Source organism: Cervus canadensis, chromosome 28 (assembly GCF_019320065.1).
Source record: "Cervus canadensis isolate Bull #8, Minnesota chromosome 28, ASM1932006v1, whole genome shotgun sequence".
NCBI classification, from domain to species: Eukaryota; Metazoa; Chordata; class Mammalia; order Artiodactyla; family Cervidae; genus Cervus; species Cervus canadensis.
In genome coordinates this window covers 14,191,940-14,217,954 of record NC_057413.1, presented here as the reverse complement: position 1 = coordinate 14,217,954, position 26,015 = coordinate 14,191,940, and the positions used below count along the sequence as shown (strand labels likewise).

Sequence of the window (26,015 nt, the reverse complement as noted above, 5' to 3'; positions counted from 1 at the left end):
TTGTTTTGCTATTTTCCAAAGCCAGTCTAAAGTCGTTTACAATCTACCTGTTCCATTTGATGTAACTGGCCCTTCAGCACTGAAAGGAATTCTACTGCTTAACGAGCAGCAGAAAGAGTTTAGAGATTATTAAGTCCTCATTTAAGTTTCAGGTAATCTCTGGAAGGCAAACCATAGAAAGGATTCTTTCCCATCCAGGTTTAATATCTGAAGCTGGGTTTTAAGGTCAGATATATGGCACTTCTGAACTTCAGATGAGATTACTTCTAGTTTATTCAAGCTATCCTTAAAGACCGATGAATGGGATCACAGAACGAATTTTCTAAATTGCCTTCAGAAAATTATTTCCATATTTTTGGCAAATAATCGTCTGAAACGTAGTATTTAACAGTTTTGTAAAGTACAGCATCCAAGATGAAGTTATGCAGGGAGATGCCAGACATGAGTGGTATTTCCTGGTATTTTCCAATACTCTGAGTTCTATCACTAGAGTTGCCAGATTTAGCAAATAAAAATGCAGAACACTCAGCTGAATTAGTTTCACACAAACAGCAAATAATTTATTATAAGTATATCCTAAATATTGCATGGGACATACTTAAACTAAAAGTACTTATTTATCTGAAGTTCAAATTGAACGTGGCATCTTTTATTTTATATGGCAATCCTACCTACCTTAATATCCCAGAATGGAAAATTATCAAAATTAGGATTTAAAAGTAAGATTTCTTTTTAGAATTTAAACTTACTATTTTAACTTCTATAAACCACATGCTCAAAAGCGTGACTAGTTCAAATAAGCTGCTATTCTAATAGACAGGATTCCCATTAGAACTGACGGTTCATTCTAACAATTATGGCCATTCAATTTGAAAGAAATAAAAAAGTTTAAGAATAAGTATTAAAATTCCCCTGAAATCCATGTGTAGGAACAAAAAGTCATAAACTACCTATACAAAAAAAGAGCAATTAAAATGTAGTAAGAAAAAAAAAGTAGTAAGAACCCATTTTATTTGTATAGCTTGCCACTGTTTACCTAGTGCTTACAAAAACTAAAATATTAATGTAGGCTATATGACCCTGGGGGGAAAAGAAACAAAAAAAAGAAAGTTGTTGAGAAAATATGACTGGATTTGAATGCTTTACACACCTCGAGGAAGAGCTGAACAATTTCCTCTCCTGTCTCCTCCTTCCCTTACGGTCCAAGACATGGTCCAAGGTTTTCAGGACTTTAGAAGACAGCTTACATGGAAAACACTATACCTTAGGAAATGAGTACACCTTGTTTGGAAAGATTTGAATGATTCTGCAATAACAGAAGAAAGTCTGAATGCAGTAGAAGTAGGATTACCTGAGAGCACGACCTCTCAACCTCAGCACTGCTAACACTGGACTTCCCAGGTGGGAGATGCAAGAGACATGGGTTCAATCCTTGAGTCAGGAAGATATCCTAGAGAAGGAAATGGCAACCCACCCCAATATTCTTACCTAGACAGAGAAGCCTGGTGGGCTGCAGTCCATGGGGTCGCAAAAGTGTCAGACACAACTTAGAGACTAAACAACAACAATCCTTTGCTGCAAGGAGGGCTGCCCCTGTGCATTTTGGGGTGCTTAACATCCCCGGCCTCTGCCCACCAGATGCCCATAGCAGCCTCCTACCTGCAGTTATGACAACCCAAAATGTCTCCAGACATTGTCAAATATCCATCCCCAGGAGGGCAGAACTGCTCCAGTTGAGAACCACTGGCCTAGGAGAACCTTTAGTGTCTTGGTTCTCTCTCTAGTCCTGAGCTCCCGGCAATTTTTAAAAGTATCATTGCAGGGCAGCTTGGAATAACAGAGAGAAGGCGGGAAGAAAAGCTATAACAAAATAGGCACCAAATCCATGATGATCAAAATTGCTCTAAACATATTTATAGTATAATTAAATGCAACAGGTCTATCTATCTAAAGACACCTCTAATTCTCTTTATATGAGGAAGTGGAGCGCTAATGCAAGGTTTAGACTGGAGACCTGTTTTCAGCCCCATCTCTCCTACTTACTCACCACATCTAGGAAGACCTAACCTTCTGGTCACTTTATATGATGTACCTTCTCGTCTGTCTCTCCATCAACCTGGAGATGCAGGCCATGAATTGTCCCACCTAATGGATGAGTAAACTGAGGTCTATAAAAGCGAAATAACTTTGCTGAGCCCCCGCAGCTCGAGAGATATTAAAACTAAGTAACTGCAAAGTTCTAACCTCTTAACCTCAAGGTGGGGGAAAAACAAGTCACTAAATGTCTCTGACCTTCATTCCGTTTCCTCACCTGCAACCCAGAAATAACATTTCTCAGTATTTCTCAGAATCGCTGCAAGAATTTAAATTTCAGTTCAGCGAGTTGTTAGACAGATGGCAGGGATCAAAGTCCCGGGTGCGGGCAGGCGGTGATCTTCAGCGATTTCTGAATGACTGTGGCATTCTCTAGGCCTGCTGCACTTGAACTGTGCCCATCTCAAAGGCCAGAAGAACCACACCCTGCTTCTGAGATCTACTTAGACTAGAAAATGAACTGGAGCCAACTCACGGTGAAAGCGCACAATCAGGAATGCAAATGTAAACAGTAAACAGCATAATTAACCCTTAGGACTTGAAAAGAGGAGAAGTGAGCGACACCAAGTCTGGCTGGGAAAGGGTGTGGTAACTGACGGGAGGACCCCGCCCTCAGTGGTTTCCCCTCCTTGCCAGGGGCCCAGTCACCTCCAGTGGAACACCCAATGCATGGGTGCAGCTGAGTGGCTACCCTGAGTCCCTAAGTCCTCCCATAGCTTAGTGGACAAAGTCACAGGGGATCTGAGCAGAAGGAGGCCATAAAGATCGCTCAAACCTGACAGATCGGAAATGAGCCAATGTGTGAAAGAACTGATCTGGCCCTTCCAAGCTGTGAGCCCCACCAGGCCCCAGGTCCCCACGAGAACCCTGACCCCCCAGCAAACCCCTCTGCAGGCTGGGCCCTGGCCCATCCTTCTTTCCTAAGCAGCCTCCCAAGAAATCACCGCGCAGTCTGGCCCACCTCCAACAGTCATATTTGTCACATACCTATCTTTGCAGGAGTAGATTCGGGACCCAATTATTGTTTTGAACTTCTAAAGGAAAACGCCATTTGGGCAGCACATTCCCTAAAGCACAAGTGAAACGTTTCATCTCTGGGTTACAAAGTCCCACTGGGGTAAGAAGCAGCTGTGGGTGTGAATACAGGGAAGGCTCTCGATTCCTATCACAGGATAAGAAATGCAATGAGGTTGAAGTCCATTCAATATGCTTGAGGGGAAGGAGCAGTTAGCAATGGTGGGCAACACCCCGCTGCTTTATTATGGAGGCAAAACCAGCTAACGCAGTGCCTTATACAGAACTTTTAATTCTAAGTCTATTTCCCTATTTCCCCCTACCCCCCCAGTTATCATAGTGGGGAAGGTACAGATAGGTGGTTTGGAGTAGCAGTAGATCACACAGGCTGTTCGAAGAAAAAATGTCTCACCCATCGTTCCATGAAGCCGCATTTAGATTCTAGGTCTAATTTCAACAGATATCAGCACAACGGAGCTACGGTTACAGCGGACAGATCATTTGTCAAGAATGGAAAAAGCCAGGATGCCGGGGCAGTTGTACTGGGGGTGGTGGGGGCGTGGATGGAAAGGAAAAAGTGAAAGTATATTTTAAAAGAAAGATGGAGAAGAACGGCTAATAGAGTGGGCAGAGTTAAAACTTCAGCGCCAGGAGCGAGGGAAAGCCCAGGTCAGCAGAGGTGAAGCCAGGGCGTTAGAGTTCCTGGCACCACGTGGTCACCGCCAGAGCAACCCCCACGGCCCACCTGGGGGTCACAGTCCCGGGACAGTAGGTGGTGACTGGAAAGATTTGCCCAGTGGGCAGGTGGGACTGAAACGGATGTACCAGCCATCACTGCAGACCTAAAATCAAGGCCGGGCAGCCAGTGCTAAATAGGTAATAAAGTAATCATACATTTACCTTTCAGTCTGGAAGGAAACCTTGCAAGTTTTCACAAAATTAAGAGTGCAGTCATGTAGCAAAAGAATTCTTTGATGAAGTGCCTTGTGTTTTATGGTAAAGTGGGCTGATCAAACAAGTGAACAACAAAACACAACTATGTATTATTGTTTTTATAGAGGTCCCTGAGATTTAATAGCTACGCCTCTATCCTTACACCTGTGACTGTTGAAGAAAAGGGAAAAAAATGAAAGAATTTAGGACATTAAAAAACAAAATTTGACCTGCTGATTGCCAATTTACTGCACACGAGAAATTCACTAAGCATCTAGTAATTTACATTCGGGGGGTAGTAGTTCTTCCCCGGCTATTCTGTTAGGTATTTTAAATTATAATTTCAAATGGACTCATTGTCACAGGCCTCTGGGTCCATTTTACACACAAAATCAATATACTACTACTAATAAATAGGATTACTTTTCCACGGCTCCTGGGGGGAGCTCAGCTGGACTTGTTTGGGAGGCAGTTTCAAAGTTCTCAGAAGAAAATTACTTTCCTGATGTTCACCCTTAAAAACCCACAGAAGACACCCGAGAGAAACTGAATCCAGAGGCAACCAGCAGTGGGATGGCAAGTCTTAGACTGGTGCTCGGGTGCTCAGGCGTGACCGACTCTTTGCGGCCCCGTGGACTGTAGCCCGCCGGCTCCTCTGTCTGGGGAATTTTCCAGGCAAGAATACTGAACTGGGTTGTCATTTCCTACTCCAGGAGATCTTCCCAGTCCAGGGATTGAACCCGTGACTCTTGTGTCTCCTGCATTGGCAGGTGAATTCTTTGCCACTGCACCTCCTAGGAAGCCCCATAGACTGGTAGGAAGATGGATTTAGACACAGAGAGAAAGCGTCCCTGTTTAAACCCTCCTCTTAGGATCTCTGCAGGCCTTTGTTCCTCCAACACGTGCTGCCCTTTCTCTGAAAATGTAGAAGCTCCCAGGGTCCTGTCTGTGGCCTCTTCCATCAAAATTGCCCTTCCTTTAACATCCAGGGCTGTGTATGCCTCACCTCTGTATGATCCATGCCCTGACCCAAAGATACTCTCAGAGCCGAGGACGAGTTAAATCAGTATCCTGGTTGCCTATCCAGATGCCTAAGAAGCATCTGCTAAGTGATTTTTCTCCTCTCACTTTCTATATTTTACACGGTGGCCCCACCTTGACTCATCCTAAATTGGAAAAACTACTCTTGGCAAAGCCAGGTCTTTCAACTCTTCCTGCCCCACTGTGTGAGATCTTGTTAGGTCTTCTTCGCACAATAAAGACTGCTTAAGTGCCATCAACTGCCCCACAGAACATAGAAACAGTTGATAACCCACCCCAGACAAAGGCCTGTAGGTATCCCATGAAGACACTCCACGTGTCTGGGGGTGGGCGGGGACCATCAGAGTTAAGGGAGAGGTTTGAAATCCTTTCTCGTCTGGAGGTGTAGCTGAGGACAAACAGCTTAACCACTGAGCCTCACCTTCACCCTTTACAGATGAAGGAGGGTTGCTTTACAAGATGAAATAATATATATAAGACATTCATTGCCATTCCTCGTGTACAAAACTATTCAATCAGGTTGTTGTGGGGGTGGTTTAGTCACAATAAAATAGGCAACTGTTATCTTTCTTATGGCCCCAAATTGACAGTGGATAGGGGAGAGAGAACCCCAGTCAGTACAATTGCAAGAATGTATAAAAAAGAATGAATAATGAAAACCAGTAAGGAACCAACAATGAAAAGCAATTTTAATGAAAAAACCAAGTATAAGATGAAAGGGGATGGGATTTTTCCAATTTATAGCACAATATAGCATAAAGTTACTGTATTTAGAGGGATGGTATTTCCTTAGAAAGAGACAAAGGTATCAGTAGAGCAGAGTAGAAGGTCCAGGTACTGATCAACACAGATCCATGCATGAGGCTGCACATGCACACACACACACACACACACACACACACATACACACACCAAAAGTGGCATTTCAAATTCATGGGTAAAGGCTGAACCACTCAATAAATGTCACTAGTATAACTGGCTATCCATTTGGGAAAAATACAGGGTCAGATCTTTAACACCTACACATAACCCCTTCCAAAGAGGTTAAGCATCAAAATAATAAAATTATAAGATCAGAAGAACACAGAGAATAGTTTATAATTTGAGGATTAGGAAGGGCCTCCAAACTGACAAAAGCAAAGACTATAATTTTATATATTAAAAAATGAGCAAAATTTCTGTACAGAGAAATACATCTCACAGATAAAAGAAAAATGACAAACTGGCAAAAAAAATATTTAGTACACACACGTATGCACACACATACATACAGAGAAAGTGCAGTATCTGAGAAGCTCCAATAAATCAGTAAGAAAACTATAAATAGCTGTATAAACACAAACGATAAAGGATTCAAAGAAGCAACTCACAGAAATACATTGGGCAGAGATGCTTAAATTGACTAATTCCTCTCTCTTTCATCATTTGTAAAATCACAACAATAATCATACCAAACTCACAGGGATGTTGAACTTTAAATTAGTAAATTTCATTTAAAGTGCTTAAAACAATCACGTCACATAAAACATCCAACAAATATTATTAACCAGCAGCAGTAATAATAGCTGCAGTGGTGGTGATGACAGTCGTATAATTAAAGAAACACAAAACAAGAATCAGGAGATAGCATCTAGCATTTCTAGCAAAACCATCATGAGCAAAACTGCAAAACAACTAAGGTGATCTCAAATTGTAAAGAGTACGAGAAAAGAAGCATTCTCCAAACTGGTGAGAGGAAGAAGAACAGCTTTGGCTTTTAGTGGGGGGCAATTTGGCCTTATCTACCCAGCATTTTGGGTTTCCAGGTAGCTCAGTGGTAAAGAATCCACCTGCCAATGCAGGAGACATAAGTTCAATCCTTGGGTGGAGAAGATCCCCTGGAGAAGGACATGGCAACCCATTCCAGTAGTCTACCCTAGAAAAATCCCATGGACAGAGGAGCCTGGCAGGCTATAGTCCATGAGGTTGCAAAAGAGCCGGACGTGGCTTAGTGACTAAACAACAACAATCCAGCATTTTACTATATGTGTCCTGTGACAGAAATTCAATATATGTATAGAAATCTACATATTCAATACAATATATGAATATGTATTCATAGATATGAATGTGTCTACATATTCAATATAATATATACAATCTACAAATTCAATATATGTATAGAAGTCTACATATAAGAACTTCAAATGGAGTGTTAGCTATAAAAAATTCGAATCGCCATGTTGTACACCTGAAACTAATATAATATTGTAAATCAACTATACCTGAAATAAAAAAATTTTAAAGAAATCTAGCCTTCAGAAATACATGCATACACAAAAACATATGTACAAGGATAAGCAGTGTAGAACTATTTATAAAATTCAAATAGGAAGGATTATAAAAATCAAATAGGAAAAAAAAAAAATCAAATAGGAAGAGTTAACTACATTCTGGCATATCCCATATAATGGGCAGCAGTTCCTTGGTGGCTCAACTGGTAAAGAATCCGCCTGCAATGCAAGAGACCTGGGTTCAATCCCTGGGTTGGGAAGATCCCCTGGAGAAGGAAACAGCTACCCACTGCAGTATTCTGGCCTGGAGAATTCCAAGGACTGTATAGTCCATGGTGCCGCAAAGAGTCGGACACGACTGAGCGACTTTCACATACAAGGTGTAATGGACATCAAGATGGAAATACATCTAATACCTGTTAAGTACAAACTGCAAGCTGCAATTTGCATCTGCATATAAGATATATATTTGCAAGTGGATATAAAAGGGACAAACCAAGCTGTGGTAGTCACCTCTGGAAAGTGAAGCAGGATTAGGAGGGAGTGGAGAGGGTATTTCAAATTTTACTTCACTGACTTAGATCATCTTTGATTTCTTTAAATAACAAACCTGGACTAAAAACAAGTATTTTCCCTTTAAAAAAAAAAAAAAAAAGGCAACTTAGTCAGTGTTATCCTAACAGACACCACTGGATGCCTGAGTAAATGACAGTGTCCATTATGTTCTTCCAGCAGAAGGCAGACTCCCGACCCTGCAGGTGAGCTCCAGAGGGGAGCCGGCACAGTGGGAAGATGCTAACAGGATGAGTCAAACCCCTGTGTTCTGACTCAGCTAATAACCTTCTGATCGCAAACCCAAGGCAAGACCAATTTCTGCAACTGTCCACTTGGCAGTTAAGTTTCTCAGAGTAAATTAGTAAGTTTGCATTCCAGTTCATCAACCTCTAGAACTCTGATTTACACCAAGTAGTCCCCAGGGCAATAAATAAATAAAGTCCTTAATCTTGCCAAGTTGGGGTCTATGTCTAGTCTGATTGAGTGCCCTTCTCCAAGGTGCAAAGAGCTGGAGATTTAGCTGACTTGAGGGGGGCAGCCCACAACCTGACCACTGTAACTTTATTCTTCCATTACAGCAAAACTCCAGCACTTGGTAACTTGTTACTGTCAAATGTCACAATGCGAGTTTAGATCCGCCTAAAAATTATTTATCAAACTCAACTATGCAGCCAGCATGGCTCCAGTCTTTTGCTTCTAGTCTAGATACTTCTTTGACTCTGCACGGCACAGGGGAGGCCCACACCCTGGTCCCCAGACCTGGTTTTGGACAGGGTGGGGGGCGCCGAGTCAGGACAGATGTTCAGAGGTGGCGGCACTGCAGGGCCACACCCTGGCCACCCTCGCCGTATACAGGAGCCCACGTCGAAAGTCAAGGACTGAGAAAAGCCGATCCTTATTCTCAAGCGAGGCAGGAAGCAAGAAATGAGTACTGCTCGCCTTATTTTCCCAACCTCTATAATACAATCAACCACAAATGATAAACTGGAAACCATCACTGTAACCAGAAGCTGTTTTGGCTGAAGGTGGGCAGATGGAAGGGCGGTGGGGTGCAGGAAAGGCCCACCAATGGCCGGAGAGACACTTGTAGAAGAGGACAGCAACAGGATCAAGCTGGACCACAGTAAAGCTTTATAACCTTCCATGTGCATTTTCAAGACACAACCCTTTATCAAAAGGAACCATCAGTCCACCTCAAGCACGCCTTTTAACATAATCAACATAATAGTAATTAATTAGCATTTGTAAACTGCAGATGGCTGCTATATTAACAGATTCCCTATAAGCAGAACCAGGTTTGGGTAAGTGAAGCAAAGAATTTCTGTTAATCTGATTAGGGCTTTAAAAAAATAAAAATCCATCTTTGGGACTTCCCTGGCAGTACAGTGGTTAAGATGCCACGCTTCCAACGCAGGCGGTGCATGTTCAAACCCTGGGCAGGGAACTAAGATCCCACATCTCTTTCAGACAAAGAAAAAAAAATCCATTTTCATGAAAAAAAAAAAAAAGAAAAAGAAAAATCAGGTAACATCTACTTCTTTTAGGTCTCTAAGTTTATTTAATTACATACATATTTAATACAAGTTTTAACAGATCAAAACTTCTGATTCCATGATTTTGGTTATAATTTATATGATGGTTATTCATACTCAAACTGTCTATAGTCAAAAGCTTTTCACATAAATAACTGTGGTATCTATTTAATGCCTTTATTGGTTTTCATAATGAGTTGGGAACAGGGGCGGGAATTTATCAAGTGGCTGGACACTCTGTGCCCAGCTCCAGGCTGGATGCTGGCCCAGGGTCTCTCATTTCATTTACTCCTCACGGTATCTTTAAATACCCAAATTACCAGACATGTAAGGAGAGCTACCATTTCATCTCCAGGGAAGCCTGGTCCATCTAGCTGGCTTATGATGTGAGGGTTTTTTTTTTTCTTCTGGTGCTAGATAGAAAAGAATGGGATTCCCTGGTGGCTCAGATGGTAGATACCTGCAGTGCAGGAGACCTGAGTTCGATCCCTGGGTCGGGAAGATCCCCTGGAGAAGGAAATTACAACCCACTCCAGTATTCTTTCCAGGAAAATCCCGTGGACAGAGGAACCTGGTGGGCTACAGCCCAGAGGGTTGCAAAGAGTCAGGACACGACTGAGCGACTTCATTTTCACTTTCACTTTCAGATAGATAAGAGGGCGATTAAAAGAGAAGACATTAAAAGAAGGAGCATAACTGTCAAACACATACATCACAAGCCTCTGGAGAAAAGGGAAGGAAGCAGTTTTCCCATTCACGGGATGCGGAAAAGTCCAAAGAAGGCTAAGAATGTCTGTGACTGAGTTCTGCGCTGTGGCTTGCAGGATCCTCCTATTTTAAGGAGGGAGGCCAGGCCCAGAAGAGATCAAAGCACACTGCCAGTTTTGAACTGTCTCCATACATCTAAGACTGTCTTTCGTAAGCTCTGCTGTTTTGGGAAATGTACTATATGGGGCAGGGCTTTCCTGGTGGCTCCGAAAGCAAAGAATGTGCCTCCAACGGGGGAGACCCCGGTATGGTCCCTGGGTCAGGAAGGTCCCCTGGAGAAGACGGAATGGCAACCCACTCTGTATTCTTGCCTGCAGAATTCCAAGGACAGAGGAGTCTGGTGGGCTACAGTCCATAGTGTTGCTAAGAGTCAGACACAACTGAGCGGTTCACACACACACACACACACACACACACTATGGGCAACTCCCTCTCTGATGGTAGCAGTCTGGTGGGCTACAGTCCATGGTGTTGCTAAGAGTCAGACACAACTGAGCGGTACACACACACACACACACACACACACACACACACTATATGGGTTCACACACACACACACACTATATGGGTTCACACACACACACACACATATATGGGTTCACACACACACACACACTATGGGTTCACACACACACACACACACTATGGGCAACTCCCTCTCTGATGGTAGCACGTAACACAGCCCAACCCAGACCTTGGTTTCCCCTAGTCTTTTTTGTTGAGAGGCATCTTTCCCCAAACCACACCTCTCAAACTTGATGCTTCAGAATGACCTGGGCTGGGGGTACCAGTCAAACCCCAAGCTGCTGGCCACACCCAGAATTTCTGAGTCAGTAGGTCTAGGGTATAAATCCAAAATTTGCATTTCTAACAGCCTAAGTGCTGCTGCTGATCTAGAACCACAGATTTAAGAAACAACATTGTAAAAAAAAAGAAAAAAAACATAAAACAGGATCCATCTAACACAGGGACGGGTGCTCTGGGACAACCCAGAGGGATGGGGCGGGGAGGGAGGTGGAAGGAGCGGGGTGTCAGGCTGGAGGGGGCACATGTGCACCCATGGCTGATTCATGTTGACGTATGGCAAAAGCCACCACAATACTGTAAAGTAATTGTCCTCCAATTAAAAAAAAAAAAATGACAGGAACGGTGGGAGGTGGGTATTTTGCCAAAATGTGGCAAGATTTTCATCAATTGTGATCCAAGCCACATGAAGACAGGGGATTTTTGTGTCTACACTGCTGCATCCCCAGAACTCAGAACAGGGGCTGGCATATATACTCGGTGCCCCAAACATACCTGCTAAGTAAGTCAAATGGATCAGTTTGCCCCGTGGTGGAAACTGGGGCCGGCACGGGGATGGAGGTGCGAGGGAAGTGCTTGTGGAAACACCAGCAACAAAGGGAAAGGCTTTTAATAGCTGAACTGCTCTGAGAGGGAAGCTCAGCTTGATAGCAATGATTGCAACAACAGCAATAACGATACACATGATGACCACAAACATGTCAGAGTATATAGTTCGCGGCTAGCGCTGGAGCCAGCACTTAACATGCATTAGGGCGTTCAATCTGTACAACTACCTATGAGATGGGAAACTTGATTCTCCTCATTTAATGGGTGAGGAAACAGGTTAGAAAGTAAGTGATATGACCAAGTCCTTAGTCTATCTATGGAGAAGCTGGTCCTGAGCAGAAGGTCCCTGTTTTTTCAGAAAGTCTTAATTACCGAGTTGAGTCAATGATAAATGCAAAACTTCTTTGGCCTTCGTGGAACTGCAGACTTTGATCCCTTCTTCTCCAGGTTAGGGAGGGGCTTCGAGTGGCCCATTCCTAGTACGCCTGCCTGATTGGTAAACAGACAGGGCTTTGCTAGCTACACAGAGCCTGTCTTCTCTATATCATCTCTCAGTGGTGGACAGTGATCCCAGCACTGGGATCCATGTGGTTCCATGTGGGCTTGGGCATGCCCAAGTTAAAGAGCTAGTTCAGTGGTTCATCAACAGGCCGGGGGAGGGGGCCAGGCGGAGGTGCAGGCTGATTTTGCCCTCAGGGGATCCTGAGGCAACGTCCAGAGATATTTTAACTGGAAGGTGCTACTGGTATCCAGTGGGTGGAGGCCAGTGACACTGCTCAATACCCCACGATGCACCGGACTGCCTGCCCACCACACAGGAGTCTGGCCAAAACGTCAATGGTGCCGAAACGCTGCTCCTGTTTTGACCCTCCAAAAGCCTGCTCCATCCTCACCGCTAGGGTTGGATCCCTGAGAAACTTTATCGATACTCACTTAGGGCCCTCACCATTTTTGTCTCATCTTAGTTACTGAAAAACTTGTTTCATCTCCCCTATCTCCTGATGAACTTGAAGGCAAGAGTATCTTAGTCACTGGAGCACCCAGAATACTGGGAACCCAGTCAGCTCAAAGTGGGTGTTCAGTATCTGTCCTGTAGTTTGTTTTCCCTCAAATGGGTAAAAACACTGAGAATTCAGATGTAATCAATTCTCAAGAGCTCCTACCACGGAGGAGGGGTGGTGGGGTGTATACACTAAGTTAGGAATGCACAGTACACTTCCTATAAACGTAGCTCATTGAATCCTTTCAATTACTGAAGGAGACAGGAACACTATTTTCGGTAGTTACAGCTCATAGATGGAATTTGTGAAGGATCACATGCTGGTAACTGACAGGGCCCATTTCTGGAGCCAGATCGCCAAGCCCTCTGCTCCTTCCGTACCCCACAACCAATGCCATGGGTCCCCAGAGTTGAAAACCTCCCTCCTAAAGACCAGTCCCAGGATTAGAGTGTCTGAGATGCTGGCAAGGAAAACAGGAATATAAAAGGTTGAAAACTTTACCACATTATTAGTGGAATCATCACAAGTTTGGGTATCCACCACACCAACAAAAATCGGTCAATTCAAGGGTTATTGCAAATAGGCTTAAACACAAGTTACCTATTTAAAAATCAATAACAAAGAATTTACACGGCTCTTTCATTTTTAAACTTTAATATGCTAGGACTTAAGAAAATAAATCCAAGATTTTTTTTTTTTTAACCTGTAAAATCAGAGAGCCTAGGAAATCATGGTCAAAAAAGCCATCTTAGTTCAAGACATAATTATGTGACCTTTCTCTATGCATAGCTCTCTCCAGCTGGCTCCTCTTTGCTTTGAGAGCCTGCAAACTGTGGGCTTTCTCAGAGCAGCCAGGAGCCAGGCCCAGACCTGGGAAAGCACGTCATAAATAACAACTGATGGCTCGTCTCTGGGAGCCCTGACAGTATTGATCTCCCCCCCACCCCAAATCAACCTGATGAATCTGTCTCGTTTTCATATTATAAAGGGAGAAGTGAAAATGAAAGGTTTTATGTGGCACCACGTTAATTTTTTTTTTTTTAAAGTTAGGGAGATCAGTTCTTGGCTGGCTGTTGTTCATCAAGCCTTCCCCTCTAACCTCTGTGCCAAAGCCATATTTCTAGTGCTGGGTCCCAGCCTCTTAGAAAGCTGGGTGGCCCCTGGCATCCCTCACAGCCAACACATTCCAAACTCATCATTCCCTCCACGTGGTGCAAAACCCTGATGGAGGAAAAACTCAGTTCCATTCTTTCAGCCCCATAAGCTAACCATGTTGGGAGCCAAGGTCATGTATTTCTTCTCTCTTCCACCTTGCCTTTCACACCATCCCTGTTGCTGTCCTGCGTCTAGATTCATTGACACTGTAGCACTCAGGCTCTAAATGGTATGCCCCAATTCTCTTTCCAGGGGGATTTCTGGCTTTTTGTCCACTTGGTAACCTGTTCCAGGCAGGCCCAGACCCAACAGAATGGAAAGCCTTCCTACTATCAGGCAAAGCAAATCCCTCAAGGGCAGGGTGTCCAGTGAACTGCCATGGTTCCCAGCGGTGTTGGGTCAGGCAACAATGCTCACTTGGACCCCCTAAGATTCTTGGCCTTTTGGGAGGTCCTTGTTTCACCTCCTTTGGGTTTTGGGTCACATTTCTTTGGATGGTTTGCTTTTGGCAATGAGCTAGAAATACAGAAGTTGGGAAAAGGGGAGGTATGGGATACCGGTGCACCTGGCCCATGTTTCTGGGGTCTGCGAGGAAGGACTTGGGATGAATGGAATGTGCGCTGATTCTGGAGGCAGCTCCTGATTCTGCAGCTCATTCCAGCTGCAAGAACCTTTGCTTGTGCTCAACCACCTGCAGCGGTGTTTCCCAAATGTTCCAGAAGGCCAGGGCACTTCTCTGACTGAGGGTAAAGTGCCTGGACACCTGCATCTGGAACACTGCAGGCAATTCCTAGTCTCGAGTAGCCTGGAATAAACACGGATCCCTTCTTTGTGACAGGTATCCGGGTCCGTACTATGGAATCATTACTGCAACGGAGACCATAGAGGATAAAGACAAAAAATAAGCAGAGACCTCGGAGCGAGGCTCCTTGGGTTCAATTTCACCTGCCTCACTCCTCAGTGAAACCCAGAGCTAGCCTCTTAACCCCTCACTGTCTGCTTCTTCCTGTGAAGAATAAGCATGATAATGATACCCACTTCACAGGTTATATGGATAATGTGCTAATGCACGTAGAGCACTTAGTTTAGTGCCCTCCACGCGCGGGCACTTGATAAACATTAGCTATTATTATCCCATAGACCAGAGACTGCTGAGAGGCCGCGCTGAAGCCAGGATCTGGCCTAGAGACCTATTTTGTTTGGCTTGCACATTTTCCTTTTTAATTGAGCCAACATTTAAAAACTGGTAGATTCCTGGCCATTTTAAGACACTTGAAGACCTGGCAACAAACGCAGCCTGCTTTCCCCTCTGGCAACCATCACCTGGGGCGGGGTCCCTTGGCACTCTTCAGAAAGGGCATTTCTTCTCTGTTCAAGACCAACCCCCATGCTACTTATTCTCACCTTCCCATACCCGCCCCTCCCCACCCCTGGTGGCTCAGACAGTAAAGAATCCGCCTGCAGTGCGGGAGCTCTGAGTTTGATCCCTGGGTCAGGAAGAGCCCCTGGAGAAGGGAATGGCTACCAACTCCAGTATTCTTCCCTGGAGAATCCCATGGACAGAGGAGCCTGGCGGGCTATCGTCTGTGGGGCCGCGAAGAGTCGGACACCGAGGGACTAACACTTTCACTTTCCCATACCCCCAGCCCTTGCAGCAAGGCAATCTCTATTCTAGACGAGTCATCCCAATGTATCCAGTGTCAGGTCTGAATATTTCCCTGTACGGACGCTGCTCCAGCTGGTCTCCTTATGCCTACTTCCTGCCTCCCTATTTGGCCTGGTGATGTCTCCCCAGCCATGATCAGCCTCCCCAGCCCTCCTTGTCCACCTAGTCCAGAGGCTCCAACTGAATGCACATTAAAATGACCTGGGACACTTTCAAAATCTCATGTCTAGAAGGGGGTACTTCTCCAAAGTGCCCAGGTGATCCAGAAGTACACCTGCATGTGCTCTAAGGTTGGTGACCACGGGAGCCATGGCCTCCCCATTCTGCTGGCCCAGCAGGCACATCCTGTCGACACTGTACATCCGAGGACGAGATGAGTCGTGTTTTCATCCTGACTCCTGTTTAGTCTTGCCTGCGACTCAGCTTGTGTTTAAAGCCTGGCTCCCCAAACAGACTGTAAACTCAGAGTGGGTGGATCGCACACCTCATACTTCTTTTGCGTCCTCGACAGGAAGACTGGGGTGCCAATCACATTATGGTTGCCTGATGAAAAGGCCTCTTCTCAAATAATTGAGCATCCACGATGGAGAAGCCAAAGCAAGGACAACATGAAGACAAACCACAGGCCGGTTTTCTTGAAGCTTGTGGGTTTGGAGGAAGAGCGAGTCAAGGGCACGGCTGATAGGGATGGAAGGAGAACTAAGAAGTGCTACAGGAAGGAAGGAAGCAGGAACTCGAGGAAGGGGAGGCAGCCCGAGGCCCCGGGAATCAGTGGAGTCTCTGTGCAGGACGTGTCCTTGATAGGCCACTGGGAAGAGCAGAGAAGAGCGAGCAAATACATGCACTAGAGCCAAAGCTCCTAGCGAGCTGCAGTCCACGGGGTCACAGAGTTGGACATGAGTGAGCGACCGAACAACAAAGAAGGAAAGCAGCAGCACCTTAAACGCTGTGCCCGCCAGCATCCCAGCTGGGAAGAAGAACGGGAAGGGCGAGATTTCCCGGGACCTCAAACGGTAGGGAGGAGGTTGTAATTAATTTGATAAGTCATTCGAGCATCCTTCTATAAACGCCAGGCAGAGGGAGAGGTGAGGGGATAAGTGGCAGGAACAGGCATAACACACCAAACCACCGGGCACCGCCAGCCAGTGATGAGAAAGGAGTGGGGGTGGGGTCCACCCAGAGACAGACCCCCTCCCCCACACTGACGTGGGGACTTCCCCATCCTGCTGGGGCCCAGAGACCTCAGACATCCTGATCTCCGCCATTCTGTCTTAAGCCCTTGTTTACTGTACAGAGGTGACAGCACGTTAATAGTTGCAACTTTCGTAGCACAAATAATCACAGAAATAAAAATTCTAGTCATGAAACTATCACTACTGAGAGGGCTATTATAATAAAGAGCTTATTTTTCTGCTCTTTCTCCCAAGTCCATGCACAATTTATAAAGACATACAAAAATCCTAAAGAATACGTTTAGGAGAACCCGCCTCGTGGTTCACTGCTCCTCCCCATCACCGTCATTTTTAGAGGCATCACTGGGTTTGGATGAACGCTGGGGCTGGTTCTGAAAATAAACCACCGGAGGAAGGGCCTGAGACAGCATGAATGGAAAGAGCAATTTCATCAAGAATCCACAGAATTCTTCCCATGGGCCAGGCACTGGTCTAGACACCTTACGATATGAACTCATTTAATCTTCCGGATCCCATGAGGTAGGTATGATGATGCCCCCATTTTACAGGGGAGGAAATGAAGATGCAGAAGTTAGGCGGATTTGCCCAAAGTGACACAGCTGGTGAGAAAATAAGAACCCAGACACTGGCTTCACGCTCCATCGTCTGAATCTTCTACTTGGCTGCCGTTTACTTTGCCCTTTAGGTGGAGGGTATGGGTTGGGTACGTAGAAGCTTTCACCTCTCCTAAGGGCCGCCAAACCTAGAAAGGCTCAGAAGGGATGGGGCCACAGCATGGCTGCTCGGGTTCTATTTCTGGAGCCTCAAAGCATCAGACACAGAAAAGGAGCAAAGGAGGGGTGAAGTCTACAGGCTCTGAGTGGACCTCCCGTGACCCCCAGTGTCCAGAGCTGCAACATTCAGGATCATAAAAACCAGAGCTCAGAGAAGCCTTTCTCAGCAGTCAGGCTGGAAGAGCCAACGGGATCTCCTGGGTAGCCAGGCATGAGCTGGCTGGGAGCACCAAGGGTGGTTAGCTCCCCCGCTTCCTGAGAGATGGACTCCATCCTCCATAGAGCCCTCCAGGGGAAATCAGCTTCACTGTTGACCACAGGTCTCACCAACAGTTGCCCTGATCTAGACTGTACCTGCATGCGGCACCTTTCCGGTCTGTGGATTATAGACCAGCCATATATCCCCGCCTCCTAACTAGTCAGTGGACTACCGCCACACTGGATTATGTTTCACTTTTTGGCTTCAGGGCTTGAAGTGATTCTATTTTTAAGCTTTCTCAATTTCAGGAGTAAAAGAAGACGTTTTAAGGAAATTAGTTCTGGCTTTTAGGGGATGAGGACTTCCTCTGAAAGAGTTAAACTGACCGGCCATTCTGTTTAGCCAGCAATCTTCAAAGACGGCAGGGCACCTGGTCTAAGGTCACTAGGCAAGGGCCCCTGACCTCTAAAAAACACAGCAGTCACCCAGGATGTAGACGGCCCAGACAGATCTCCAACACCAGAGCGACGGCGTGCCCCTCTCCCAAAGAGGATGGCAAAAATCTTTCCAGGTTCTATTCTCAGTGAAGTATATGTTTCACTTTCCGAGCACCGGAAGTGTCATATCCACAGAAGTCTGCAAATAACACATAAAGCTTTAAACATGCTACTATCACGTTTCTATGAGTCAGTCATTCCTTCTGTTTTTTTTTTTTTTTTAAATTCCCTTTCACTGAACATCTAAAGGAGCTTCACTTATTTTGTATCTTTGAGAATGAGCTGTTACTCTAAAGCCAACTGTTCAAAGGACACTTTTGTATGTGTCTATTTTCAAAAAGTGTAACCATTCCTGAAGGCAATCTGAAATGTATTCTACTCATCCCAATTTTCCCATACAGGGCACATGGGACACAGTTAACTTTCTCTTGGCGAATGAGGCTTCTAAGAATTCAAGTCTCCGGTTTCAGTTCTGGCTTTGTCGCTAGTTAGCTTATGACCTTGGGTAAGTAACTCAACTGCACTGGGTCTTAATTCCTCACCTGTGAAATGAAGGGTATTGGGTCACATGATGATTCTTCTTTTACAGCCCTCACATGTTATGATTCAAAGACCATCAAGAATATCAATTATTGCCTGTGCTAATTATAAGAATTGTTATAAGAATGCTGCCGGGACACTAGAAATGGCCCCAGATGGTTGGGCTAAAGTAATAGAAAGCAGACGGAAGTCAATTACTTATTCTTCCTACCTCCTCTGAAGTCCTCTCTATTCCATCAGCTGTCTGTTCTATCAACCTCCGCTGACCTAAACCTAAGCAGTGGTCTGTTTCACCCAGGTTCTCCAGCAAAGCAAGGTACATAGGCTTTGTGATTACAATCTGGTGACCAGAGGGTTTACCTCTTTGATCCAGGAGCTTGGGCACCCCTACTGTAGATAACCGTAGCCGCCACAGCAACAAGATTGATCCCCAGGTAAAGTTGGAGGCGGCCTGAGAATACATTCTTGTAACTCACACATTCTTTGAGTTCTAAAAATGCATTGCTTTGGGGGAAGAGCGTTTGAAGCAAAAGTGCCAACAGAAAATAAACCGATTTCCTTTTTACTGATGCAGAAGCTGTATGTATGATCCCTCTCTATTATCCCGTGCCCTTTGTGGACTCCTTGACCCCATCCCAGTTGCCGCTTTTTTCTCTTCTGCTGTACAACTTGTCCTTGTGTAAGATACATTTTCCAAGTCACTCTTGGAAGCCAAAGAGGGGGTCAGGGTAGGAGGAAGGAGATACCATTGGTGGTTTCCTAAACTCACTACTTTCCCAGTGAGCTGGACTTCTTACTCCCCTGAAAAATGATTAGTTAAAAAAAAAAAAGCGTCTTAGCCATTGTAAATACAGTACCCGAAACACTATTTTTAAGCTGCTAACAAGCATGAAAAATATGCATTAAGCCACATGCCTAGTACTTCAAAGAATTCAGGGAAGTTCCTCTATTTAAAAACTAAAATGAAACAGCATCTGATAAGAATTGCAATCTACCTTCTTTGCCATGCACTATTTGCGGTGGTTTCATGTGCATCTAGGAGGGACATGATTTAGTGAACACAGGCAGTGGTTGATTTTTCACTCATCCTAGTTTAAAATGTTAGTAGAAAGTAGGTGGTTAAAAAAGAATTGGGAGTTGGTCAGCCTAGGAAAGTGGATGAAAACTGGACATACAAATGGAATATATGTAACTCATATCAAATTAGAAAAGCAGTCAGAAAATCAACTATGAATAGTTGAAGCCTTGCCAAATGGGTCCAGGTCCTTTGGAAAGAGGCTAAAGGTATGGATGGTGTATCACTGGGAGTGGCAATAAAAGACAACTATGCATTATACCTGTAAAAATGAGAATAAAAGCCACTTTTCTCTACAACCTTTCAATCTCCAGGTGCTGTTATTTATTCATGTCTAAGCTTAGAGTATTATTTTCTGTTTTCAAGTTAGCTTTTACACAACACAACATTAATCTCAGAATCTACTCTTCCAAGTATTATACAAGGTGACGATTTATAGAAAAACAGAAAAAAAAAAAATCCTTTCCTGTTCGCAAGCTTGGGTTCCTTAGCTCACAGAGCCACATTTAAGAGTGCTTTGTTTCAGAGGATGATTAGAGTGGCACCATGGGTACTGATTATAGTGGAGCTATTTGTACTGCCCGAGTCTGGGCACTGCATTATATTAAAACTTCCATTTTGGGGTATGTAGTGACTAAAAATTCTCTCCTAGCTTAAACTTGGCACCAACCATCTATCTCAGCAGAAGCAAGATTATTGAGTACAGAACCACAGGAACCCAGCATTTTTCTTCTTTTATACTCATACAGGAAAAAAAAAAAAAAGACTCAGCTGTAGCACCTATGGTTTCTCCATTCTTACAGGGAAATTTCAAGCATTGTGGGTTCCTTCCCAAAGTCTAATCAGCGGGTTGCTGTGACTGGATCAAATTAAATCAGATGTGACAGGTCATTGTCTCTTGCATTAATAGATCCCAAACTTTCTAGAAGTGGGATGAAATCATTCAGCTGCTTTTTAGCAGAGGTAGAAAATGATGAAGCCCCTTCTGTTCTAGAAAACAGCACTTGTTGACTGTGGTTTCCCTAGACCGCTTCTGTGCCCAACAGCTCACCATCTGAAACTGCATTTACCTGGTGCCTATCCCTGACATGGCAATGATGAAGAGCTCAGTTCTACAAAAGCTACACAGCACAGGCTGCACCCAAGGGTGGTAGGTCCCTGGGATCAAGAGAGGAGCAAGGCCAGAAAGTGAGGGTGAGTTGATCTAGATTTGTCACAACTCAAGGCACAAGCTCATGCTTGGGCAGTACATCACCGCCATCTCTAACACAGGCCTGTCCTAGTGATGTGTCCCTATTTTAACCATTCTTGAAGATCGCCGTGACATATGGATTTAAACACTCAAGTTAATCAGGTATAAATAGTTATGTTACCACTTTAGAAGAGTTTTAGCCATTTTACTCACACATGTCAACAAAGGGGCAGTGTGCACATGTTCTTACATTATTTCTCTAAGTTAAAAAAAAACACAAACATTTCTGGATATTCATTTTATTAGGCATCTACTATTTGCCTGGTTCAGTGCTAAGTTTTACTTGCACTGTCATATTTAACCCTAAAAAAAACTTTCATGTTCATATTTCTTATTGCCCCTTTTTTACAGTGGTGTTGTGAGAGAGATTATTATTTGCCTAAGATCTGATGACTTGTAAATGACACAGGCAACTGCAGCTAGTAAGACCGTACTAAATGTGTATATATATATAATATATATATTATATATATACAAATAATAGATACACACATATATATGGACTTTTCCCCCACATTAATTAAAAAAAAAAAAAAAAGGTGAAGAGTATGCTCTTAGTTTTAAATTCCAAAGACAGAACATGGAAATCAGAACCAGGTAGGTCTGCAACTCTGGCAACCTCAACAGGATTTCTCAACCTGTTTTGGATGGAAAGTGTTTAAATGATCTCTTTGCTCAGCCAATCACTTAGCTCTCCCTGCTTAGGGAAAGAATATCAACAAAAGTTCAAGACTTAAATAGAGGGCTAATACAATTTTGATAAGAAAAAAAAAAGAAACCAAACTTTATATACAGTTTTCGTGTCTTTACAATAATAATCTCATGAAAAGGAGGATAAAGTTTTGAAATAGCTTGGAAGGTGGTGAGGGTAATTTTCTATACTTAAATACAAGGAACTACAGAGAAGTTTGGATACACAGTTTCAAAGACTCAGCCCAAGTGGGCTAAAATTCAAAAGTTAAAAAAAAACAACCAAAAAAAAAACCGGTGGTCTCAATTTCCCATGATCAAAACTACCCTCCCATAAATCTGAATCCAATCCCAGAAGTATGTCAATAGCTGGTTGTTTCAGATTAGGTTTATGATATAGGCGCAGAACCGAGTAGGGGGCATATATGCTTGAAATATATCCAAGCATGTTTAGTTCAAGTCAGTAATAGTATTTAATGCCAGTAAAAGCGTGGCATATTCCTGTGACTGAGAATCCGGCACAGTGGATACTGTATGTGTGAGCAGGTCCTATACTCTTTTCCCCCCTGCTGGCAGACCCTAGTCACTAAACGCGAGGAGAGCTTCTTTGACTGAGAAGGTATCACACATCCCTAGCAAGTATCTCCGGGGCTGAAAAGCACTTAAGACCCAACTCTAGGAGAAATTGAGAAGAGTCAGGAAATAAAATATTTCATTCTTCCCAGACGCATCTCTTGCCCCCGAAGTGCTGCCTGGGTGCTGCTGCTCTTAAAGACCTCTGCAGAATCTTGAGTCTCCCCAAATTTCAGACCATTCGGAGCCGAGACAAGGTGAGGTCAACGACGGGTACGACCAACCCACCATTTATCTAAACTGGGTCTGGTTTGTTCCTAGCCTCGTGGGGGCCAAGCCTCACCACGCGGGAGAAGACTGGAGGCATGGAGGAAGGGAATGCGGGAGAGAAAAGGAGAAAGGGGGAAGACCTCCCGGCCACACTTCTTTCTAGTATCAACAAAAAAAGAAGCCGCATACTGACCTAAATCATCTCTCAAAGGCGCTTTATAAATTACAGGGACAAAGGGAGGGGGTGGCGGGTGGCCTGGGAATCCTACAGACACCCTACCCTCTGACCCGCCCCCCTCCCCCTCCAGCACAAGGGAAGGAAGACAGAAAACAGAGCTCAACTCGGCCATCGGCGAGAAGCCCCCCTCCGATCGCCCATCCCTCGGCCCCCCTAGGAAAAAATCCACGTAAACGCCATACCTACCCCCTGGGGCGGACACTCCTGCCCCCCGGGTTCCTAGAACCGGAGGCCGGGGCATTTACTTAGTTACATTTTTCTTGCTTACTCATTTCCCTCGAGCACCCAACCCCCCGTTCCCACTCCAAAACCCCGCTCAACCGCCTACCCTCACGGCTCCAGCCCCCCAACAGAATCCGGTGCCCCCGCGGCCGCGGCGGCCCCCCGAGCCGTCCCGGTCACTAACCTGCTGCTGTAAGGGCATTTCCGAAACCAGCCTGGCTCCGGGGGGGAGGTGGGGGGTGCCGGCTGGAGAGGGGGCCCGGAGGGCCGAGCGGACCGGCGGCGCCGGGCGAGGGCGGGCGCCCGTGGAGGGGGGGGGGGTGCCGGGGAGAGGAGAGGGAGGGTGGCCGCGCCGGGGGCGGGTGCGAGGGCGCCGGGACGGTCCCAGGCCAGGGAGCCGGCGAGCAGGAGGAAGTGGGTGCCCCCTCTCCCCCTCCAGCGCCCCCTCCCGCCGCCGCCGCCTCCTCCCCAGTCACAGGCGCGTCCTCCGCGCACGTGTGCGAAACGTCACCGGCGGGTCCCGGGGAGAGGGACAGACCCAGGCGGCGGGACGGGAACACGGCTGCCCCCGCCCTCCGTCGCCGGGGGGCGGAGAGGGGGACAGGGCGGGGGGAAGGAAGGGGCAAGGGGAGAGGCGGGTCAAGGGCAGGCCCGGGGCCCGGCGAGGAAGGCCCGGGCGCTCGGGCCACGCGGGCGCCGCCGCGGCCACCGCCAGGATGCGCCCAGGCCGGGGCCGCCAGCCCGCGAGCCCCTCACCCCCCAGACAGCCCACGCCCGGGCCCGCACCCGGCTCCCTGCTCCACCGCCCCCCTCCACTCCCCCCAGGCCCTTTGTTGCCGGGAGTTAACAGATCCCCAAATGTGTCAAAACGCAACCTGGCAAGAGCCCCTGCACTCCGAGCATGCCTTAGGGACCCCCGGCTGCCAACGGGCCTCGGAGGCCGGAAGGGGGGCCATCAGCCCCAGGACCCCCACCCCGGTTTCCACCCCCCGGAGTCTCCCACTCCCCAGTTCCCTACTCCCTCCTCCACCCCCTTCTCCATCCGGGGCGTGACCCCTTCCTACGCCCGAGAAAGAGGAAGCTTCGAGTTGGAGGGGAGGGGAGAGTGGGGGTAGGGAAAAGTGCAGGAAAAGAAGAGTAGGGGGGGCCACGAAAAGTTTCGGAGTGTTTGATGTGGTTCGCGCCTAGGCGATCCCCGCCGCCCCGCGCTCGCGGCGGAGCCCCCCGACCCTCCGGGCGCTGGCGGGGGGCAACACACGAGTCTTTAACAATAAACCCTCGCTGGAGGGGCAGCCGCCGAAGCCCGAGACGCTCGGCCCCGCGCTCCCCACCAAGGGCCGCCCGCAGCGCGCCCACCACCCCGCGCGATGCGAGCCCACCTCCCGCCCGGGCTGGGGACGGTGGGGACGGGAGGGCATTTACCGGAGGGCCGCCGCCGCCGCTGCCGCCGCGTCCCAGTGCTGGTGGCTGCTGCAGCAGCCCGGCTCTGCCGGAGGGTCCGTGCGGCGTGGTGTAGATGAGGCTGCCAGCGGTCTGCTCCACGCCGGGGGCACTGGGGAGGAGGGGGCCGGCGGCGACGGCGCCGCTTTGGAGGGAAGAGGAACAGGAGGTGGTGGAAGTGTTCGTGGTGAGGATCTGGATGTACGCGCTCGGGGCGGCGGCGGCGGCGGGGAAGCCGGGGCTGGCTAGCAGTGCCCTTTTGTCCATGGAGGCTGCAGCGGCCGCGGCGACGACAGCCGCCCCCTCCCCACCCCCGGCGGTCACCAGGTACTGCTCCAGGGCGGGCTGGATCCCCTTTCTCATCTCTCGCTCCTGCTCTTTTTATTGCTATGGTAATATTAACGTATTGTTTGCAATTTCTTTTATTATTTGCAGTCGGAGTTTCCAAGTCTCTCCTCCTTCTCTCCTCCCCGCCCGGCGCTTCCGAGCCCCTTCTCTCTCTTTTCTTTTTATTTTTCCGCACCGCACGGGCCCCGGGGGCCAAAAATAATCGGGGCCCTGGAGAGAGGAGGGTCCCGGCCGCACGGATATCGGGCCCCGAGGGGGGATGAAGGCGTCGGGGGCGGCCGATGCAATGGATTGCGAGGCGGCGGCGGCAGCCCGAGTGCTGCGGCCGGCAGCTGAAAAATGGCTCCAGGAAGCTGCTGCTGACAATGAATGAAGGGATACGGTTTACGCGCCAAGGTCCTCCCGCGAAACTCAGATTTCCCGCCGGCTTTTCAAACCATATTTGCATATCCCCGCCCCTCAACCCGCCGAGGACCGTTCCCACAGCCCATTGGGCCTCTGTCTCATCCCTTCCGTCCCAATCGTGGAGCAGGGCCGCAACTTACCGGTTTCAATTGGCTGCCGCGCATCATGGTTGCCGGGGCGACAGGGCCCCTATTTGCATAGGCTTCCTTGATTGGCTGGGATGGAGTGTGGGTTTTAGAAGGTGGGGGGTAAAGTCTGCCTTCTCTCCCACGGAAGACCACGCCTTGTACAGGCTCCTCCCCCGTACCCGCCCTCCAGCCGGGCGGGCGCTGCTGACCTGGGCAGGGACTCCGCGCCCCGCAGACTCAGTGTGGATTTAACCTAGAGCGCAAGTTTCGCTTTTAGAAATTGTCAAGGTGACCAAGGGGACACTTTTCGGGGCCTCGCTTTCGCCTGACCAGTAATCGTAATAGGTGAACGACAGCGAGAGATTCTCCCAAGTATGTGCCAAAGGCAAGTTGGACCTTGCAAGTGACGCCTGGCAGGTGGAAACTGAGCCCTTTAAATCGTGGGTTTCCCCCTTCCTGAAATCCAACCAATGCGGCAAGAGCTGATCCCGAGGCCGAGGCTGACAGACAGAAGCATGTGGGCAGACAGAATCGTGGGGGCAGAAGGTTCGACTGACGTGGTTGCGGGCACCATTTAGTTACCATTCCAGATCATTTCTGGTAGTTTCATTATTAGCCTGATGGGATTTAAGTAAAAATTAACTCCAAATGTTTTGCCAAGTGAAATCTTATAACGAATTTCGAGTTCAGCAGATACCTCCTACCCCTCACCCTCTGGCCCAGAAGCACCCAGGGCAGTTAATCTGGGCTAACCTAGGACTGCTCGGCGGGTTTCTAATCCGCCGAA

General features: G+C 47.0%; 1 protein-coding gene across 3 annotated transcripts in view; it reads right to left on the bottom strand.

The window, feature by feature from the left end:
- The window catches only part of E2F3 (E2F transcription factor 3), an 84,545-nt gene extending 59,691 nt beyond the window's left edge, over nt 1-24,854 (bottom strand). For 2 of the 3 annotated variants that reach the window (XM_043449663.1, XM_043449664.1), the window contains exon 1: nt 24,330-24,854. In XM_043449663.1, coding sequence (XP_043305598.1) covers nt 24,330-24,710 — 381 coding nt within the window. In that variant the 5' untranslated portion in view covers nt 24,711-24,854. Of the gene's footprint in view, nt 1-23,091; nt 23,491-24,329 lie in introns of those variants that run through there. The other variant, XM_043449665.1, reaches the window with a different exon arrangement.
- Nucleotides 24,855-26,015: the final 1,161 nt, after the last annotated feature.